The sequence below is a fragment of the Miscanthus floridulus genome, chromosome 5, assembly GCF_019320115.1.
Source record: "Miscanthus floridulus cultivar M001 chromosome 5, ASM1932011v1, whole genome shotgun sequence".
Lineage (NCBI taxonomy): Eukaryota > Viridiplantae > Streptophyta > Magnoliopsida > Poales > Poaceae > Miscanthus > Miscanthus floridulus.
In genome coordinates this window covers 106,367,713-106,388,073 of record NC_089584.1, presented here as the reverse complement: position 1 = coordinate 106,388,073, position 20,361 = coordinate 106,367,713, and the positions used below count along the sequence as shown (strand labels likewise).

General features: G+C 46.2%; 2 protein-coding genes across 3 annotated transcripts; one reads left to right on the top strand and one right to left on the bottom strand.

Moving 5' to 3' along the window:
• Nucleotides 1–11,338: 11,338 nt before the first annotated feature.
• On the top strand, nucleotides 11,339–17,103 carry LOC136450409 (protein STICHEL-like 4). 2 transcript variants are annotated; one of them, XM_066450832.1, is made up of 7 exons: nucleotides 11,339–13,389; nucleotides 13,819–14,038; nucleotides 14,164–14,625; nucleotides 15,245–15,490; nucleotides 15,590–15,899; nucleotides 16,179–16,236; nucleotides 16,954–17,103. In XM_066450832.1, the coding sequence occupies exons 1-7, from the start codon at nucleotides 11,659–11,661 to the stop codon at nucleotides 17,044–17,046; spliced, it is 3,120 nt and encodes a 1,039-aa protein (XP_066306929.1). In that variant the 5' UTR covers nucleotides 11,339–11,658; the 3' UTR covers nucleotides 17,047–17,103. The 2 variants fall into 2 exon arrangements, with proteins under 2 accessions (XP_066306929.1, XP_066306928.1); XM_066450831.1 differs by having other exon boundaries at nucleotides 15,245–15,899.
• Nucleotides 17,104–17,305: 202 nt separating this feature from the next.
• Nucleotides 17,306–19,464, bottom strand: LOC136450410 (uncharacterized). Its single transcript, XM_066450833.1, has 6 exons — nucleotides 19,043–19,464; nucleotides 18,380–18,535; nucleotides 18,169–18,301; nucleotides 18,037–18,076; nucleotides 17,780–17,883; nucleotides 17,306–17,659 (listed from the first exon to the last, which is right to left on the bottom strand). The coding sequence occupies exons 1-5, from the start codon at nucleotides 19,346–19,348 to the stop codon at nucleotides 17,796–17,798; spliced, it is 723 nt and encodes a 240-aa protein (XP_066306930.1). The 5' UTR covers nucleotides 19,349–19,464; the 3' UTR covers nucleotides 17,306–17,659; nucleotides 17,780–17,795.
• Nucleotides 19,465–20,361: the final 897 nt, after the last annotated feature.

Below are 20,361 nucleotides of genomic sequence, written 5' to 3'. Positions count from 1 at the left end.
TGCTGGAGTAATTACATGTTTTACAAAGGTATCTCATGTATGGGTCTTCCATCTGTTGAGGCGATGCCATCAATAGGACGATGGTTCGGGTAGTTACTACCGTTGTACACGTATCTGGGGATTCGTGTAGAGCGTGTAGATAAAACTTTACTGCTTTTATGCATTCATTGGGAATTGGGCTGAAATGAATCTTCTGCAGGTACATAACAACGCTATCGTATAGAACGTATTAGCTACGTATTGAGAGATCGTTGTATGCCACCGAATTTGTCGTTAGAAATTATTTATTTCCTAAGTTTGTGAGAACGTACGACACGTACATACATCATGTTACTTGTGCATTTCATTCATCTCATGCATTCCTCCCCTTATAAATTGATTATCTTATTTTGATAAAAGTTGTATCACCTAAAATATGTTTCCCCGAGGTAATAAGAGAACTTTTGCTACAGATGGCCCACACGAAGCAGACCACCCGTAAGTCCACCGGAGGAAGAGCACCTCGACATCCGTTGGCCCTGAGGGAGCACCGCACCATGGACACCTTCTTAGGCGAGTTTGGCATGCTGACCTTGCTTTGGAGAGTGCTCCATGATGTGGGGTACCCAGAGGGTCAAGAGCCAGTGTACTCATAGAATGAGAGCCAGTTAGCAGAGGATGGACTCGCAGTGGTGGAGATCACGGTTCCTACTCTCGGTGATGCTCCAGATTGGGATGGTTGGCATTTGGAGTTTGAGGGTCGCACTCTAGCTGAGGGTGTAGAGGGAGCAGCCTTCCGTGTCATCAGGGGCATTATGAGTAGATTTCCTAGTGAGCTTGCAGCAGCTCTAGCTGGTACTTTTCCTAGGGATGATCCTTGTGATGCCATTTGGGTTCAGCCTCAGGGAAGTGCATTGGTCAGAGGTCCAGCTGAAGGATAGGCTAGCGACAACCAGGCAATGAGTGCTATGTTTGCCGCCATCAGAGCGTATGAGGGTCTTGAGAGTACCTACTAGACTTTGACTGGCTTGCGTAGTGAGGATAAGCTAAAAGGGAAAAAGCAGAAGAAGAGACATGCACGTGCTATAGCTAGCTTGCAGGGGCAGTTGGCTAATATGAACTTACAGCGAGATCAGGTGGTTGAGAGAGGTGATAGAGCTATGCAGCGGGTGCATACGTTGACTCAAGCCAACAACAATGCAGACCGTATGATTGGACAGTTGGTTTAGGAAAGGAATGAAGCCTGGAACGCAAGAAACCTTTTGCTACAGAGGGTCGATGAGCTAGAGGAATACAACGGCAACCTGCACGAGGAGTTTCACGCGCTCTACAATGTGGTTGGCCCATATGCTCCACCGAACGCCGCTGGCATGGACATCGACGACGACAACGAGGACGAGCCTGTAGTTTCACCTGAGGGCAATGGTGACGTCTCCGATCCCGACGATGGCCCCGAGGAGTAGGCTAGTTGCCTTGCGCTAGTATCTAGGTCCTGTCATGATGACCTTTCTTTTGTTGGCATGTAACCTATTGTATGTTGCTTCGAACATATGAGACTTGGCATGTGGTTGGAACTTGATTTTCGAATGCGATATCTGAACGTATAAAAAGTCCAGTGTATGTATGCTGGCAATTTGATTATATGGACGCGATGTTTGCCATTGAAGTAATTCGATTAAGTGCTGTTGTTTTAATTGGGATGCGATTGTTGTGCCTCTATTTTATTGTATGAATTTATTCTCTCCAGTAAATTCAGTACGGCATAATTTTTTCTTCGTTCGCAATTATTACGGCTTCACTCAATCATTACTTGTTGCTGAAATATGCAGATGACAAACACTCGCCGAACCACATATGAGGCCACTGAGCCCGGTGCTAACGGTGCGGGGACTGGTGGTGGTGGTGGTGGTGGAAACCACGGCAACAACAATGAGCCTCCCCATGAACCGCATTTGCCACCTCCTCCCCCGTTTACCCCCGAGATGTTCCTCGCACAGCTGCTCGGGAGTCAGCGCAATGCGGAACAATCTCAGAAGAACATGGAGGATTTTCTGCGCACCATCGCCAACAACGTTCAACGTGGTAACAATCAAGGCGGTGGCATGGGAGTGAACCAATATAGCAACTTCAAAGATTTCATGGACACCAGGCCACCAGTATTCAAGGAAGCAACAGAGCCACTCGATGCTGAGGAATGGATCAACACGATGGAAGATAAATTCCATGTGTTAAGGATGACTGAGGTGCCAAAAACGGAGTATGCTGCACTTCAATTGCAGGGACCGGCAGGAATGTGGTGGAAGCACCATCGCACCACCTTCCCTCCAAATGCTCAGATTTCTTGGAGAGAGTTTGCTGAGGCCTTCCGTGGAGTATATATTCCACCTGGGCTGACCAAAATGAAGTTGGGAGAGTTTCTGGCATTGAACCAGGGCACCAAGACCGTGACGCAATATCTGCATGCCTTCAACAACTTATGTCGCTATGCTCCCGACATGGTTGACACAGATACTAAAAGAATAGCCAGTTTTAAGAGGGGTCTCAATCCAAAAATGATGAAGCATGTTGGTACCAACAACCGCGTCAGATTCAATGACTTCATCAGCGACTGTCTGAAGCAGGAGAAGAATAATAACACCAGCACCGCAACCAAGACACGCAAGAGAGCCTTTGAAGGTGGTCCGTCCCAAGCTAGAGCACCTATGGGAGGTCATCCTCCATATCGCCCATCGGCACCTGGCGCTAGGTTCCAGCCACCTCAGCAAAGAAGTCAGAATTTCTGTGGACCTCAGAAGCCGTACAAGATGGCAGTACAGCCCAACAAAGCAGCCGCAACTGCGGTACAAGGCAGTTCTAAGGGAGCTGTGGGATCTGCCGGGACAGTGAGAGGACCCTGCTATAACTGTGATCAACCTAGCCATTTTTTGAGGTTTTGTCCGTACCCGCCCAAGAAGAAGCAGCAGACTTATAATGCTAGAGTGCATAGTACGACAGTGGATGAAATTCCAGAGGGAGAGCCCGTCACTGCTGGTAAGTTTCCTATCAACGAAAACCCTACAGTTGTTCTATTTGATTCTGGATCATCGCATTCTTTTATGAGTCAAGCATTTGCACAGAAACATGAACAACTATGCACAGAATTGGGTTATGGTTACCGTATAAGTTCAGCAGAGGCTGATGTTTTGACCAACCGGATGGTTCGAGGGGCAACCCTTGAATTAGGTAGCAGGAAGTTTGGAGTGAACTTGATAGTTATGCCTGGGTTAGTCTTGGATGTCATTATAGGGATGAATTGGATGAAGGATTGGGGAGCAGTCATAAATACTGGAAGTCGAGTACTTACCCTTAAGGATCCCCTAGGTGAGGGTACTTTCTAAGTACCATTACCTCGGAGAACAGACCTGATAAGTATTACATGTGCTACGGCAGTCATTCCTATTCATCAGATTCCGGTAGTGTGTGAATTCCTGGATGTATTCCCAGATGAGCTACCTGGTCTTCCGCCAGATAGGGAGATTGAGTTTGGAATTGAGCTAGTCCCCGGAACAGCTCCGATTTCAAGGAGACCCTATCGGATGCCTCCAGATGAGTTAGCTGAGCTGAAGAAGCAATTAGAAGAATTATCAAAAAAGGGGTTTATACGACCAAGCAAGTCTGAATGGGGATGTCCCGCCTTATTTGTGAAGAAGAAGAAAGATGGCACGTTGAGAATGTGCGTAGATTACAGGCCACTCAACGCTGTGACCATCAAGAATAAGTATCCCTTGCCTCATATTGATGTTCTGTTTGACCAATTATCCAAGACCAAGGTGTTCTCAAAAATAGATTTGAGATCCGATTATCATCAGATCAAGATTAGGCCACATGATATACCGAAAACTGCATTTTCCACCAGATACGGGTTGTATGAGTATCTTGTTATGTCTTTTGGCTTGACAAATGCTCCTGCATACTTTTGTTTTTGATGAATACAGTTTTCATGCTAGAATTGAATAAGTTTGTGGTAGTGTTCATCAATGACATTCTGGTGTACTCCGAGAATGAGAAAGATCATGAAGAGCATCTGAGAACTGTCTTGACCAGACTGAGGGATCATCAACTGTATGCTAAGTTTTGCAAATGCGAATTCTGGTTGAAGGAAGTTCCTTTCCTCGGTCACATTCTATCAGAGAATGGAGTTTCAGTCGATCCAAGTAAGGTGCAAGAAGTTATGAATTGGAAAGCACCGACCATGGTTCCTGAAATTAGAAGTTTCCTAGGACTAGCCGGTTATTACCGTCGCTTTATACCAGATTTCTCGAAAATTGCCAAACCGGATGACGAGTCTCCTACAGAAGGATCACAAGTTTGTGTGGACAGAGGAGTGTGAAGCAGCTTTCCACACTTTACGGAAACTGTTGACCACTGCTCCGGTTCTAGCACAACCAGATATCGAGAAACCATTTGATGTGTTTTGCGACGCATCGAAGACTGGAGTGGGTTGTGTTCTTATGCAAGAAAGGAGAGTCATTGCTTATGCATCACGTCAATTGAGAAAGCACGAGGTCAACTATCCAACACATGATCTTGAACTTGCTGCAGTTGTGCACGCCCTAAAAATTTGGAGACATTACCTACTTGGTAATGTGTGCAATATTTTCACGGATCACAAGAGTCTTAAGTATATCTTTACCCAACCAGAGCTAAACATGAGACAACGCAGATGGTTGGAATTGATCAAGGATTACAACTTGAATGTGCAATATCATCCTGGAAAAGCCAATGTAGTGGCAGATGCTTTGAGTAGAAAGTTACATGACTTGAATGTGCAGCCATTACTTGAAGATGGGTTCGATCTAATGCATCCTGCTGTGTTACATAGTATTCAGATTAGTTGCTCTTTGGAGAGTAAGATAATAGAAGGCTAGAAAACCGACAAGGGGATATTCCACATCAAAGAGAAAATAAAAGAAAAGCCGTCTCAACACTTCAAAGTGGATGAACAGGGCGCGTTGTGGTTTGACGACCGTCTTGTGGTTCCCAAGGATCAAGAGCTTAGGAATAAACTCATAGATGAAGCTCACCTTTCTAAGCTATCTATCCATCCTAGAAGTAGTAAGATGTGTCAAGAACTAAGATCTCGCTATTGGTGGACCAAAATGAAGAAAGAAATTACAGCATATGTTGTTAGATGTGACACATGTTGTCAAGTGAAAGCAATTCACATGAAACCTGTCGGTATGTTGCAACCCTTATCAGTCCCTAGTTGGAAGTGGGACGATATCAGTATGGATTTTATCACGGGTTTGCCCACTACTCAAAAGGGACATGATTCGATTTGGGTAATTGTGGACCGTCTTACCAAGACTACTCATTTCTTGCCTGTCAAAACAGATTATCGACCACCTCAATATGCCGAGAAGTATATCACAGAGATTGTGAGGTTGCATGGTATACCAAAGACCATAGTATCTGATAGAGGCTCACAGTTCACGGCTCACTTTTGGGAATATTTACACAAAGGCTTAGGAACTAGTTTGATTCGTAGTACCGCTTATCATCCTCAAACAGATGGTCAGACTGAACGAGTGAATGCTGTTTTGGAGAATATGTTAAGAGCCTGTGTATTGTTTTCTAAGGGATCATGGGAGTCATGGTTACCGTTAGCTAAGTTTTCTTATAATAATAGTTATCAAGAAAGCATCAAGATGGCTCCCTTCGAAGCTTTATATGGCAGAAAATGTAGAACACCATTAAATTGGGTCGAGCCTGGTGATAGAAGGTATTATGGCATTGACTTTGTAGAAGAAGCCAAGAAGAAAGTTCATATTATTCAGTAGAATATGAAAGCTGCCCAATCACGTCAGAAAAGCTATGCAGACAAAAGGAGACCCCTTGCGTTTGAAGTTGGTGACTATATTTATCTAAAAGTCATGCCAATGAAGAAGAAAAGGTTTGGAGTCCGAAGAAAGCTTGTCGCAAGATTCGTAGGACCATACAAGATCTTGGAACAAAAAGGTCCGATAGCCTACAAGTTAGAGTTACCTGAAACAATGAGTACCGTTTTCCCAGTTTTCCATGTATCACATCTCAAGAAATGTTTGCGTGTTCCGGAGGAAAGAATAGAATCTCGAGGTATTCAACTCAAATCAGATTTGGTGTATCGTGAGCAACCAGTCTGAGTGTTAGACACTAAGGAACGTGCTACTCGGAATAGTGTGGTGAAAACATACAAGATACAGTGGGATCATCATGATGAGGGAGATGCAACTTGAGAAACAGGAGAGTATCTGCAAAAAGCTTATGAAGAATTTTATAACAAATGGTTCGTAACCCAAATCTCGGGACGAGATTTTTATAAGGGGGGAGGGCTGTAACACCCCAGTGTTATGCCTGCATTTAGGCACTGCAAATCATGCATATCATGCATCATCAAGCATTCTAATCACACATGCCTAATCATGTAAATAACAACTGAAACATCGTTTCGAAACATTTGAAACATGTGTGAAACCTGAATGTTGCATACCTTTGTTAGAATTGTTTTGCCCTGAATTTTTGCTTGCTAGGTTAGTAGAACTTGTTTCGCTATCATGGTAAATCATCTAGAAATATTTAGTTCAATTTTTGGAGCAAGGTTTGTATTCAAATTAATTCAAAATTTGGCTTCAAAAGTAATTTCCCAAAAATTAGGGTTTGGAGTTAAACATTGACTTTGATTTTATAATTCAAAATCTAGAAAGAATTTGGCTTTGGTCATAACAGCAAAGTTGTAGAGAATTAAATTCTAATCAACTTTCATTTTTGGTACATTTTCAAAAGATGTCATTTTATTGCTCAAAATAATATTTGAAGATGGCATTTAAAAATTCCTTGAAAATATATTTGGAAAAGGCTTTTTCCTCCTTCGCGGGCCGCCGCTTCGCTTCTGGCCCACGACCAAAGTCGGCCCAGCCAGCCTCCCGCGCGCGCCTCGCCTCGCCTTGGCCCAGCCTAGCCCAGCGCCGCGCTGGCCTGCCTCCGCGCGCTTGCCCGCTGACGCGCCGCGCCGCGCGCCCGACCGCGGCAGAGCGTGCCCGCCGCGTGGCGGCCATGCGCCGTCAACGCCGCCGCGCGTCGCAGCCGGCCTGCGCTCGCGCCCACGCGCCCGCCTACACCTGCTGGAGCCGGTGCGCTCGCTCACTCCCTCTCGCGCTGCCTTTCCTCTCCGCCAGAGCCAAGAGCCCCAAGCTCTGCCTCTCGCCGCGCCACGCACCCGCCGGCGCAATTCGCCGCGGCTCCTCCACCTCGGCCGGCAATCACGCGCCTACAGCTCCGCCTCGCCCTCCTTCAAGTTGTGCTTGCGTTTGCGCCACCTGCCGAGCTCAGGTAGAGCCGCCTCAGCCTCGCCACCGACGGCCATGGCGCCGCCGTGCTCGGCCGCCATGGAAGTCACCTTTCCTCTCTTCTCCAGCCCCGCCTAACTGCCCTACCGCATTCGCCATCTTCTCGCGCATCCCGTGCGCCCGCCAGCTCGCCCTACCATGGCCGGAGATGGCCGCCGGCCTCGTGGCCGAGCCGCGCCGCCGCGCCAGCGCAAGCGCCGGCGTAGCCCCTACCTCAGCCGGCCAGGCCGAGTGGCCGTGGGCCGACGCCTGCCGGGCCGTCTTCCCCCTCCCTTGCGCTTGGGCCGCGCAAGCCAAAAGAGGCCGTGGGCCAGCTGATTCCAGCGGGCTGGCCCAGTAGCGTTTGAAGAAATTGTTTTCAATTTATTCTTTATTATTTGAAAATAGATATGGTTTGCAAAATGTTTGGATACTCAAAGTTGCTCCAAATCTGTTGAAATAAATTTGTCTAGGTTCCTTATCATCAGATCTACTTGGAAAAAATTGTGCATGTCATTTTTGAGATACTTTGCTGTAGAATTTTATTTAATCATGAATATTGCTGATAACTTGAAAAATATGTAGAAAAATCTATAGGCTTCAGAAAAATATGATTCTAAGTTTGTTAATCTTCTTATGTCATGTATTTCCTAGGAAAAATATGTTTCATGCATGTGCTGTGGGAAAATTTTGAGGTGTAGTTCAAGTACCTTTAATAGCTGATTTTTGTTATTTTTGCTAGAGAGCAAACTTTGTATAAAACATGCATGTGATAATTTTTGTACAGTCATTGTATGCTATGAAGAACATAGGAAAAATACTAACTCTGTTGTTTGACACTTTTCACAGTACAAAGTATTTTCATGTACAAAATCATGCCATAGCTTGTTATTTTTGTGTAGGCTAATCCACTCACTCAAATATCATGAAAATCTGTTAGTAAACTACTTAGGGTAGTACTATGCTGTAGTAATTTTCTAAGAATTTTTCTAAGCAAGAAAAATAGAGGTTGCTATTCAAACCTATTATTAATTAGGGTTTAATTAAGCATTTCTTTATGTGTTTAAGAAATTAGCAAAGCTTTGGTGTATCTTTGAAGCATTTTATAAGATATGTTGACTTAACATATTACTAGTAGAAGAGAATGCAGTAGATAACATGTGCTTGTAGTATATTTTCTTGGATGATGTTGACTACCTTGCATTCAAACATATCCATTGTATTCATCTCATCCGATGCACCGATTGCATAAGCATTTACGCACATTGCATCATACAGGATCGCAAACCGAGAACCCAGTCATCATACCCGAGGAGCCCGAGGAGCAGCTTGAGGTGCAACAGCAGGAAGTGCCAGAAGCCGACGAGGAGGACGTTGAGGAACTTCCGGAGTGCCCCGATCACCGCCCGAGCTCCTTCGAGAGAGGCAAGCCCCGGAGCATTTTCTCCCGGTTTGCAATTATTAATTAAATGCTTTACTTTAATTGATGCATTACGTTTAGGAGTTGTTTGCAGCCGTTGCTGCATTATACCTTGTCTACCTTTGTTATACTATATCCTTGTTACCTAGGTATCCGCAGTCGAGTCAATGCTTAGCTGGCTTAGACCGGTAGAAGTCGGGTGATTCCCTGTTACCTGCGAGCTATAGGTGGTTACCTGGATCTGCTTGGATGACTATGAAGTCATGGTATAACTAAGTGTCAAATGAAGTTGAGACCGGACGGAGACTTGCAGAGTTTTGGACTGTAGTGCTTTTCGTCTGTGTCGATTAAGGACCGACCATTGTTGAGCCTCGAGTCATGTTGAACGCATGCCTTACATTTAGCTGGCCGGATAAAGTACCTTCCGACCGTGAAGCTGGGAGATTTTTCGGACCGAGTAGATTGCCCGCAACGCACTGTGCCGGAGCAGGTGTGGTAGGACACGGGGGCGGGATGATAAGACCAAAGTGCAGTCGGTCGGCCCCCGGGTACATGTGGTTCTTGGCAAACTCGAGATTTCTGGAAAGTTGACTCGGTGATCAATATCTCACTTTAGCGGGTGAGTGAGGTTTGTGTAAGGAATAAATCACCAGCTGGTTAGGAATCGATTCGAATCGCCATCGCTCCTGGATAGTGAGCACTTGACTTGAGTTACTTCATCGTAGTAAATGTTTATGGAACACTTGGACAGTTATAATGAATATGACAGTATGGAAGTTGTTTAATGATCATTGGTTATCATTATCTGCTTAATCACATGTTTACTCTAGTATAGGTGCAAATCTAGTTGATAGGTTAATAATAATTAACTTGGCAATAATGCTTTTAGAAAGGTTCTTGAAATGCTAAAAATGCTTCTTTTTGCAAATGAGTCAGCTACCCTACTATAAAGCCCTTCATAATCCTTGGTGTCATTTATTTTCGGTTATGTCGGGTAAGTCTAGCTGAGTACCTTCTCGTACTCAGGGTTTTATTCTCACTTGTTGCAGATGGGCAGATGTATTACGGCTACTGTATCAACTGCCTGTATCCTGCGATGGGTGATGCTTAGGACCATGGGCATGGTCATTCCTTACGTCTCGTCTGATGCTTTTGTTGGAGATGATCATTCGCTGGCACTATATTTAAACTCCGCGTAAGTGTGTGTGGTTTGAACAAATGACTTCCGCTACTTTTATTCGAACTGGTTTTGTAATAACTATGTTGAAACTCTGATGTATCTGAGATTGCGAACTTTTATGTAATATGTGATGGTGACCGCTAAACTTATTACGATCTTGGCTGGAATGGAAGTTGGTTTGAAATCCTTCGTGATTTCACGGACTACCGGGTTATACGGGCTTAAGTTTGCTAAATCGTCTGCTCTGGCGGATGATTTTTTTACTTAATTTCGTATAATTGGTCGGTTCTGTTACACGAACCAGTAACGATACGAACCAATCAACCGAACAGGCTGAACGATGGCTGCCCGCGCTCCATCGCGGTGAGCTCGTGCTACTATTACTGATGTGATGTGACTGCTAGGTTAGTGGGTCGCTGGACTCGGCGGCGTCGCATGGGCTCGGTTTGAGCACGACGTGGAGCTCCTCGTTACTCCGATGACGCCAAGTTGGGGAGCCCACCAGGGAGCGAGTACGCATGGACGGCGGCGGCCACAACATCTAGGTTGAAGCGGTGGCTAGTGACGCTATCGAGCTCCACATGGAGGAGGTCCGTGAGCGCCGAGGAGGACAGCGCAATGGACGCGCGACACAGCTGGCAGGATCTGGGTTTGCAAAGAGCCAAGGGTTCATGCAGCGAGAGCGAAAGGCATGCTGGTAGCTGGGCAGGAGGCGGAGCTTGTTGTCGTCATGGCACGCGCTCTGTTACACGGCACAGTCGCTCGGGAGCGGTAGGGAGAGGGGAGGAGAGAAAGGAAGTGAGGGACCATTCGAAAGACAGGGTTTGACGCCAATAACTACGGCGCCAAGATCTACGGCATCAAGCTCAGCGTCAAGGTGCCTGCCAAGTCACTGCCACATCTGTGTCGAGCCAAGACCTTGACGCCAAGACATGTAAGCTCGACGCCACCAACGATAACGCTAAGCTAAGGGTCCAGATTTTAAAACCATACATATTTGTGATTTTTTTTTGAAAAAAAGAGCTAAAAAAATCGGCCGGACTGGAGTACCGCGGGATAGTTTACTCCACTACTCCACTGGAGTCCGCGGACAATAGACCGTAAGCAAAGGCCACGGCCCACGGCACATTCTGCCGCGTCTTATCAACGGTGTTGTTGCCGACGCCACCAACGACAACTGCACACCAGCAGCGCTCCAACATCAAGCGCTCCCGGCCCCAGCTGCATGTGATGCCGACCGAGACGGGCCGTAGCTTTGGGTTCTGCCGGGTGCCCGTCGCGTTGTGCCGCCACTCCCGCGGTCCCGCCGCAGACGCGCGGACCCGGGGCCAGGGCCCATTGCCCTCGTGGGGCCCCGTGCCGTGCTCTGGCTTCCTCCCTTCTGAACTCTGAACTGATCCCCCTCCCCTCCTCGGCTCCTTCCCTGCCCCCGACGCCTCGGGCGCTAGCTCCGAAAGCACCGCCCGCTCCCACACCCGGCACGAGGCGGAGGCCACTCGCCACCCACCCAACTGACTCGCCCTCCCCCTACTTCCGTCGCTCTTCCCGTGAAACCCTCCAGGATCCAACGAAAAAGGCGAAATCTCCGAACCACACCGCCATAATCACACACACACGCCAACCGGAGGCGGCCGTCCTCAAATGGCCTAGCGGAGGCGGCCGTCCTTTTTCTCTCCCCCCTCGCGCCTCAGTAAGGCAGTGGGTACTGGGAAAGACACGCGCCGTGCCGCCCCGCAATGCCGGCGCCCGACCGTGCCGCGGCGGGGGGCCACCTCCGCGGCCACGCGCACCTCACCAACTGCATCCACCTGCGCCACCACCACGGGCACGCGCACGGTCACGGGGGAGCGGGAGCGGGAGGCGCGTCGTCCTCGGGCCGGAGGCGGAGCCCGGCGTCCGTGGCGTCCGCGTCGCTGATGCGCGACCTCCTCGCGCTCCAGCGCTCGCGATCGCTCCGGGACCCGTCCACGCGCCGCTCCGTCGAGTCGTCCAGGGTGGCGGCCGACCCCGACGCCGACGCCGACACCGACACCGAGGATGACGTCGATGTCGATCTCCCCGCCGCCACCAAGTCCCGCCGCAGCGCCGGGGCGCTCAAGACGCTCCTGGACCAGCTCGCCGAGAACCCCCACCCCCACCCGAAACCCGGCCGACGCCCGCCCCGCCGGTTCAAACGCCGGGCCGGCCGCCGCGCCACCGCTGTCAGAAAGCCTCCGGACCGCGCGGCTGCGCTCTCCGTCAACTCTAGCTCCCAGGAGGCCGTCTGCGGCAACAGATACGTGTTCCATGGCGGCGGCGGCGACGACGATGGTGGGGAGGAGCTGCAGCAGCATTTGCCGCACGACTCGCGCAACGTCTGTGGCATTCCATGGAACTGGTCCCGTCTGCACCACCGCGGCAAGTCTATCCTCGACATGGCCGGCCGCAGCCTTTCGTGCGGCCTCTCCGACTCCAAGTCGGTGGCGGGGCGGAAGTCTGAAGATGCCGCCGCCTCAGGTGGCCGCGTCAATGCCTCGCGTCCCCTTTTCCCTGTTAAGTCCGAGAGGCTGGCCTCGTCGAGCAGTTCGGACTCGGACGCGTTGCCCCTGCTTGTTGAGGCTGCCACCTCTGGTGGTCGCAACCACATTGGCGCCATTTCTGGAAGCTACTCTGGTGGGCTTGGGATTTTCTCTAACGAGACCAGCGAGATGGACTCCGACCTGCTGTCTGAGTGTCAGTCAGGGCAGAAGTCACAGGCCTCGCAGCATGGCCGTGGGCGTCACCGTAGTCTGACACAGAAATTCGCACCAAAGACGTTCAAAGACGTTGTTGGCCAGAGCTTGGTGGTGCAGGCTGTGTCCAACGCCATCCTGAGGAGGAAGATTGGGTTGGTGTATGTGTTCTATGGGCCGCACGGCACGGGCAAGACTTCGTGCGCGCGTGTCTTCGCCAAGGCGCTCAATTGCCTCTCCTCTGAGCACCCCAGGCCCTGTGACTCATGCACGTCGTGCATCGCTCACAATCTTGGCAAAAGCAGGAGCTTGATGGAGATTGGGCCTGTTGGCAACATCGACATGGATGGCATTGTGGACGTCCTCGATAATGTGATGCTTTCACCAGCACCATCACACTACAGGGTGTTTATATTTGATGACTGTGATACGCTGCCAGCTGACACTTGGAGTGCTATCTCTAAAGTTGTGGACCGGGCGCCCCGTCGTGTTGTGTTTATCCTTGTCAGTCCAAACCTTGAACTTCCTCATATCATCCTGTCGAGATGCCAGAAGTTCTTTTTCCCAAAGCTGAGGGAGTCCGACATTGTCAATACATTGCAGTGGATTTGCACCAGCGAGAGTCTAGATGTTGATAAAGATGCACTGAAGCTAATTGCATCCTGTTCCGATGGATCTTTGAGAGATGCCGAGATGACTCTTGATCAGCTCAGTTTGTTGGGACAGAGGATTTCCTTGTCTCTTGTCCAAGAATTGGTAAGATACTCACAAGCATTACAGTGTCATCTATGGTTTTTGCCCATGTTACTCTGTAATTTCTGTGGCTGAATATAAATTTCTAGAGAATTTTACAGTCAAGATCTTGATAACTCTAGTGCTGCTGAAACATGCCTTATAATTAAATAGACACTTATCCTATATCTCAGGTGCCTGATTTTCTGTAGTAGTGTGCAAATTTGTTTCCCCATGTAACCTAGTATTCAAACGTCCTATAAAATATAGACTGATGCAGATTGTAAGCTCTACTATCTTACTGATGTATTCTTATTTCTGTGCTGAACTAAGGCAGTGACTGATTTTATATCCCTGTCACAGAGATCATAACTCTGTTTTCATTTAGTTCTCTTCATCATCCGGTCTACTCTGACACAAGAGTAAAATGTTAGTTCCCCGTTGGTTTTACAGGTTGGTCTGGTGTCTGATGATAAACTAGTTGATTTGCTTGATTTGGCACTATCTGCCGACACGGTGAACACAGTGAAGACACTACGAGACATCACAGAAACTGGTGTTGAGCCTTTAGCACTGATGTCTCAGCTTGCCACAATAATTACTGATATTCTTGCTGGATCCTATGCATTTACTCGAGAAAGGCCCAGGAGAAAGTTCTTCAAACGTCCTACCTGTAAGCAATGTTCATTAACCACAGTATAGTTCAAAATATGTATTGTCTTCCAGCGTCACTGTTCTCTTATGGTAAAATTCTGCACTGGCATAATCTAGTTTGTTTTCTTTTGGCATGAATTGCAGTGTCAAAAGAAGATATGGAAAAACTACGCCAGGCCTTGAAAACACTATCTGAAGCTGAAAAGCAGTTGAGGGTTTCTAGTGACAAGACGACCTGGCTTACAGCTGCTCTGCTTCAGCTTGCTCCTGATAAACAGTACCAGTTGCCTAGTTCATCAACTAGTACAAGTTTGAACCATGGTGTGCTGGTTGGCTCCTTTCCTGATAGGGGTATAGGGAGGACCTCTGCAGTTGAGCATAAAGGTAACGTGGCAGGCACGTCTTATGGTGAAAGGAGAACTGTTGAACACACAGAAAATGGTCATGTGTTGTCAACCAGTTCTGTCAGAGCAAATGAGGGAACTAAACACAGAAAAGCAGAAAATGAAATGATCTGGCAAGCTGTGCTTGAGAGTATCCAATCAGATACATTGAGAAAAATGATGGCTAAAGAGGCAAGGCTAAACTCTGTCAGCCTAGGCACAGGTAAGGTTCTCAATCTGTCATCCATATCAGTTTTTGCAATCATCACAATTTGTCCAAGAATAAGATATCCGTAATTCGGTGCTTCATATTTGCAAAAAAGAAAAAGAAAAAAAAAGGTGCTTAGAACAGAGAGGAAAAACTCATTTTGAAATATTTTGTAAACAGTATAAAAAGACATTTCAACCAAGTTTTTGCTTGATTTTGTCTGGTCTGTTTCTAGTAACTCTTGGATTTTTTCTGAAGTTAGATGCAGTACTCTTGCTTTTATCTCGGCTCATTGCTCTGAACAAAGTATCGGATATCTATCACTGGGTTGATGGCATCCTTTTGAGTGTAGGAATACAAACATTATAACTTTAAGTCAAAGTGTATGCAAGAAAGTAGCGATGTGGGAGCATGTAGCTAGCTAAGCTCATCTAATTCTATTTGTACTGTTTTAAATTTTACTGTGGTCGCCTTGCACATATATTCTAAGCTGCAATGCCTCTGATAATTGGTGTTCTCAAACTCGATGCATATAACTTTATGTCGTCTTTCACTTGAGTACTTGATGTGAAGTATTGCTAGATTGTCTTTCTAGCAGATCATTTTCTAACATCAGCTTCTTTTCTTCCAACAGCACCAACAGTGCAATTAATATTTAGCTCACGTATCAATAAGTCCAAAGCTGAAAACTACAGAGCTCAGATTCTGCAGGCATTTGAGTCTGTTCTTCGTTCTGCTATAATACTTGAAATCCGATATGAATCAAAGAATGATGCAAAAGCAAGTCATGCTGCATCAATGTTTCCTTACCCTGAGAATGACTCCTCCAATGCGACTCTGAGGAGGTCCTTTACTAAACATAGTCCACTATCTTCTGGAGGTGAGAATCTAATTACAAGGCTTAAAAAGGATAGTGTTGTGAAGGGAACTAACTCTAGTAAGATTAGATGGATGCAATCTGATCCCCACATATTAACAGAAGGTGAAATAATTGAAGTTGGACCTTCTCACATGCATTGGCATGCTCAAACAAATAATGGTGTTGTTGACATAAATGAAAGAAGAAAGGAGAATGTATGGGAGGAAGAAGCTTCGTCATCACCAAACCAAGAGAGCGTGACTAATCGAAAAGGAAGAAATGGGAACACACAGCGTCGACAGAACAGCATAGTAAAAGGAAAGGTATCTCTTGCTCATGTTATTGGGAGGGCAGAAGCTTGTTCTCAACGAGGAGGCTGGTCTAGACGAAAAGCTATATCGATTGCCGAAAAGCTAGAGCAAGAGAATTTGTAAGTGTTATTATCCTGCAATCAACTCAGTCAAACTTTTATATAAGAACTCATGCTTGTGTGTTTGTGTTTTCACATTAGAAATAAAATAAATCTCGTATGAAAAAAATTCTGCCAACATCCACGGTCTCATAATAATTTTCTTGAAACCACAAGGACCATTAAACATGTAGGAGTCAATACTCCATACCATTGTACCAGACATGTTTTGGCTCATTTGCCAATTGAGGTTGTGCATTTGTATTGCATGTTTCTCACCAGGAAAGTATATGTGCGCAGGAAGTTGGAGCCTAAATCGAGTCTACTTTGTTGGAGAACTTCAAGGACTCGCCGGAAGGTAATCTTTCATATTTGTATTTTATCATAATCTGTGGATACCCCCCCGATGGATTCAGTGTTACTGGTTCTTTCAATGCAACCTTTCATTTTAGCTTGTATCAGCTATTTTCATCTGTGAGACTTGGACTCGTTTACATATCAGTCTGGCAAAATTTGAGACAATTCATTTGCATATATGACTCTTTAAAGAAATAGATCTTATCATGTCACGTATTTGTTTCAGTAGAAGAGTACCATACGACCATGCCTCTTAACAGAATAACCAAGTGCCAAGGGAGATGAACATTCTAGAACTCTTGATTCTGAAGAGAAGAGAACTGGTGTCATCTTGCATTATGCTAAATTGACTTCTGCCATCCTTGCGGGACTTTACATCTCATTGAGTAAACAAGTGAATAACTGGTTATGGCAATTTTATAGATGGTATTTGCCAAAATTGTGGTCAAAATTATAATAGCTTTTCGAGGTTTTGTGTGGTTGTGAGTACTTTCGTGATAGTATAATCTTACTAGGTTTTATAGGTAGGTCAGGATATCATTAGTAGTCAAAATCGTGTTCCGGAGAGCATGGTGCTGTCCAAAACAGTATTTTGTAACGGGAAGGGTGAGCCTGAGTTTCTGGGCCGATTGCAACAACTTGGGATCCTCCATGGCTTTCAATAGAATTGTGCTTGATGATTTTACCTTCTCCGAATAATCCAATTATTTCCCTGCAGCTCTCTTCAATTAAGGTCAGGAATCGAAAGTCACGCACCATATCAAGGCTCATATTGTGTGGAAGATGCATTTCGACCAAATCTCCAAGATAGAAGAATTAGAATAGTGGATTTTACAACCTGTTAACTTAGCATTCATAATTATTCTGTCTGTACCTTGTAGGCTGTAGCCGTGTCAGTTTGTAGATCCTTTTTTTCTCTCTATATATTCTGTATATTTGTTGACATGTAAAAAACGATGATAGAAGTGGCATAGCAAATTCTTCTGTAAAATGCTCTGTAATTTTTTATAGGCAGACGGGAATAAAAACTTTGTATTTTGGAAATCACTAATAAATGTCTTTGGTATCCATGGACACTGAACATTATGTCTCATTGGGCTGTATTTTATCAGACTTTCCACTACAGCACCAGTTATATGGTGAATAATTCGGAAAGTGCAAAGGAGAACTAAGATTTTTTTTCCTATTTGAAACATTTTGAAGGTGACAGATAGTTCGACCAAGCTAGATCGCATTGGACTGTATTTTATCAGACTTTCCACTACACTGTTACTGTTAAGCCTGCTGAAACTAACTCCTTCAGATGCTCCTCTGTTTAATGAATCCAACCAGCCTGAGCAAAATTACATTCATTTTGCACCCTCTATCAAAGTATCAGGAACCATGTCAGATTGTTCAGCAGAAAGTTCCAGATAGGTAGGCAACTGTGCATGAAATGATCCACATCAGGTGACCAAAGAACAGCAAAGTTGTTCACTAATTAAAAATGTAAACCGAGGCAACAGAAGTTTATAGGTTGAAGATTGAGTTGGGTAAAGACCAACCTGACAACTGGAGGTTTCATTTGCTCATTGTGGTCGACAGATAAAAGTTCCAAAAAATGGAACAGGAGGACATAAAGGCAACACGGGCAGGCAAAGGAATCACCCTGATACACACATAAAAATAACTAGCATAAAAACCAGTTGCGTTGCTCTAATGGATTAAGCAGCGATTAAAAAGGCACCCAGTTTATTCAACCATAGCCATCATTAGAAACATCTGACATGAATATGAAAAATGAGAAGCCAAGTATCCATACCCAAAGTTGACAATCGATACAGGAATCCAAAACTTAAACCCTGTGACATCCATAACAAAGTGAAACATATAATAGTATCAGTTATTTCTGTTAAAGTTGTTCAGATCTAATACATTCAGGTAGAAGGATTACCGTATAGAAGCGTAGGAAGGGCATCATTCTGATATTTGGATGGGAGTTCTGAAAGTTTCCCCAACCATAAGTTGTTCCAAGCAAAAATTACAGCAATAACACAAGGACCAAGCACAATCTGGTTCAGGATGACCTGAAATGACAAATAGTTATAAGAAAAAGGATGCTTTGCATTAAAAAACTTAAATAGCCATGGAGAAGCTAAGCATACCTTAGCAGACAAATTTACAAACGTCTGCTTAGGCATGCACCGATCAAGGAGCTGATACCATGCATATGAACCTGGACCATAAAGAAGAAATCCATAGGAAGCCATACGAAGCGCACGAATCCAATCATGGTTCAGCAATATGTCTGGTATGAGTTCCTGAAACGAGCACCTCGATAGATATCAGAATCACAATATGATGTGCTACACAAGCATTCATTAGAATGCCCAATGCTACAATGCCAGCACCATATATACTATCCAAAAATTTGTTTTGGTAGTGCTGGATCACACGTGCACTGCACAATGCACATACTTGACCATTACAATTTAATCTGCATTGAAGGTAAAAAATACTAAAGTGGAATTGCGTTGTGGTGGCATCTGCTATAGTCTCAAAATACAGCCATACAAAACCAAAATCTATATGGACTGACAAAACCAAAATCTATATGGATTTACAAAACCAAAACCTATATGGATTTACAATACCAAAAATCTATATGGATTTAAGTTGCGTTCATGCTTTCTACTCCCTCCATTCCAAATTATAGGAGTATAAAAGCAATAACATCTTAGAATTTGGGACGGATGGAGTATTAAAAAACACTACCAAGTCGGCTAAGCATTCAAGGCATAAGGTGCATGACAAAGTGGATGGGTGACCTTGGTGTCGGAGTCGGGACAGCATCTTCGGCGGTCGACGATGCGGCTGCGGACTTGCGCGATTGTGTCGCCGGTGAAGGTGAGAGAGGCGGCCGTGACAGCCTGCCTGAAGGGGAATTCGATGGGCCAGCCGCGGCCCTGCTCGATGGACTCCGAGGAGGAGGACGACGAGAGCGGCTCCCGCGGGGGACCGCGGCGGCGGCCGCGGGGGTCAGGGTTGCGGCGGCCGCGGCGGCGGGAGTCGGACTTGCGGCGGAGAGACGGGAGGTTCCACCACCACTCCCCGCCGTTCCCTATGGCCTTCATGTTGGCGCCGCGGCGGCGGCTGCGGCGGCGTGAGAGGGAGCTGAGTGCTGGCCGCTCGAATCGAAGCCTGAGGCAGAGCGCGGAGCTGCGCTTGAGGAGGGGAGGCTCCGATAGTGTCGAAAGGCTCCGAATCCTCCGGGGGTCAGTGTCCCTGCCGGTGGGCCGCGACGTCAATGTGGGCTCTTATTGTAAAGTGTGAACGTAATCAGTGCAGTGCTGGGCTCCTCCCATGACCATCAAACGGCCTTTTTCTTTAATTTTCTTATATCAAAACGGCCCTTAGCATCTCTGAGAAGGCACCCACAACCTTGTACCAACGGCCCAAGTTGGGTGGGCTGCTTACATTTCCACGGTCTCGCCCAAAAGGGCTTTCCGTGCGGCCCTCTCAGGCATGTCTCCATTTAAAAAAAAGGGCTTCCTGTCGACCTGTCCTGTCCCCTAGTCGCTGCACTGCCTCTGAATTTTTAAGAAAAAAGGATAGACGGCCTTTGAATTAGATGATCATTATAATTTCATCTCATCAAAGATGATAAATATAGTTCCATAGACTACAGGTGAAAGCACTTCAATCTTATGTGCTCAGTCTAGATACTAGATGGATGTACTAAATCTCATAGTAGTTCATAGAGCGAAGCAAATAGTTCAGACATAAACTAGAAGACCTTGTCCCATGATGCCCTCCCCTTTGAGGGCTTGAGCAGTTTAGAGTGTATGGATCAAATAGCCCCAGATTGCGCTGATGGTATTGCTAAAACTATTCATACAGACATGCATGCTGCATTCTGCTGGTGGCCAGCTTAACATATGCCACAATCATTTTCTGTTTCCTTTTTTCTATTTCAAAACACCAGCTGTTCCCGCGTTCCCATCCAATGCTAGGGAGGTTTGAGCAGGCCATGAAGTTGCACTACACTCTCGCTCTCTTCCGATCCCTAGATAAACTAATCGGTGGTTGAGCTTTTTGTCAAACGGGATGGAGTTTTATTTGGGAGCAGAGGTAGCGGTGACTGGTG

Coding starts and splice junctions, on each gene's coding strand:
- LOC136450409 (XM_066450831.1), top strand. CDS start 11,659: ATGCCGGCGCCCGACCGTGCCGCGGCGGGGGGCCACCTCCGCGGCCAC. Junction 14,626..15,244: donor CTCTGTCAGCCTAGGCACAG/GTAAGGTTCTCA, acceptor TTCTTCCAACAG/CACCAACAGTGCAATTAATA. Junction 16,237..16,953: donor CTTCAAGGACTCGCCGGAAG/GTAATCTTTCAT, acceptor ATTTCCCTGCAG/CTCTCTTCAATTAAGGTCAG.
- LOC136450410 (XM_066450833.1), bottom strand. CDS start 19,348: ATGAAGGCCATAGGGAACGGCGGGGAGTGGTGGTGGAACCTCCCGTCT. Junction 18,302..18,379: donor TTGTAAATTTGTCTGCTAAG/GTATGCTTAGCT, acceptor TTGTCATTTCAG/GTCATCCTGAACCAGATTGT. Junction 18,077..18,168: donor CCTTCCTACGCTTCTATACG/GTAATCCTTCTA, acceptor TGGATGTCACAG/GGTTTAAGTTTTGGATTCCT.